Raw genomic sequence first — 984 nt, 5'->3', positions numbered from 1 at the left:
ATGGGTGAGAGCTTTAGAAAAAGAAGAAAATTTTTGGGTGAGAGGTTTGGAAAAAGAAGAAAAATTTCAAGCAAAGCATGGAAGGCTGAAACTGAAGCAAAGCGCTCATCAGCATGTTCATGGTTAGGCCTCCCTCCTGAACTCTTAGGACTCATCCTAAGAAAGGTTCCCTTTGTTGACACTATTCGATGCAAAGCTGTGTGTTCTTCCTGGAGATCCGCAGTTACACAATCACAAGCACAACCGCAATCCATTCAAAATACTCCATGGCTTATGCTTCCTAGCGACCAAGAATGCGACTTTACAACATGCCGCTTCTTTAATCTCGCAGAAAAGAAGGTTTACAAGGTGAAGGATGTGTTTGAGGCTTTTGGTGATGATGTTTGGTGTGTGGGTTCTTGTCACGGCTGGTTGGTAATGTTGGATGATGAAGCCAACCCAGTTCTCTTTAATCCCTTCTCCAGAGTTCACATCCAACTCCCATTGATTCCTGTTGAATTCTTCAACCCAATTGATAGGTCCAAATTTGCCCAATTTAAGAAGGATTTTATCAGCAAAGCGATCTTGTTTGCAGACCCATCACATTCCAACAACTTTGGGGCGGTGGTGATGATTTATGGCACTCTCTCAAGCCTTGCATTCTGTAAGCAAGGAGACACAACATGGACCAACTTTGTGGGTGATAATCATGGCTACTATGACATTATATGCCATGATAATCGGCTTTACGCATTAAGATACAATTATTCAGTGGAAGTGTGGGAGTTTCAGAATGCTCTTCCAACGAAAATCTTGAGCATTGAACCTTCAACAACACCACTAAAACATGTTGGTAGTAAACTTCCCAAAGACAAGGTTTCAACTCAGTTGTATTTGGTGAAGACATCAAGTGACCTCTTGATCATCCAACGCACCATTGGAAATATTGTAAATGCAGAAGGAGATGTTGTTGATGAATCTTACTTACTTAGTTCCAGTCTATGA

At 41.5% G+C, this 984-nt stretch overlaps 1 protein-coding gene across 1 annotated transcript; it reads left to right on the top strand.

Annotated features, from left to right (window-relative positions):
* On the top strand, positions 1-984 carry LOC142640147 (putative F-box protein At4g22165). Its single transcript, XM_075814239.1, has one exon. It carries the CDS (start codon positions 1-3, stop codon positions 982-984), a length of 984 nt encoding a protein of 327 aa, XP_075670354.1.

Source organism: Castanea sativa, chromosome 6, assembly GCF_040712315.1.
Source record: "Castanea sativa cultivar Marrone di Chiusa Pesio chromosome 6, ASM4071231v1".
In the NCBI taxonomy this organism is placed as follows: Eukaryota; Viridiplantae; Streptophyta; class Magnoliopsida; order Fagales; family Fagaceae; genus Castanea; species Castanea sativa.
Note: the sequence above shows the minus strand (reverse complement) of the source record. Positions and strands in the feature narration are given on the sequence as shown.

Coding starts and splice junctions, on each gene's coding strand:
- LOC142640147 (XM_075814239.1), top strand. CDS start 1: ATGGGTGAGAGCTTTAGAAAAAGAAGAAAATTTTTGGGTGAGAGGTTT.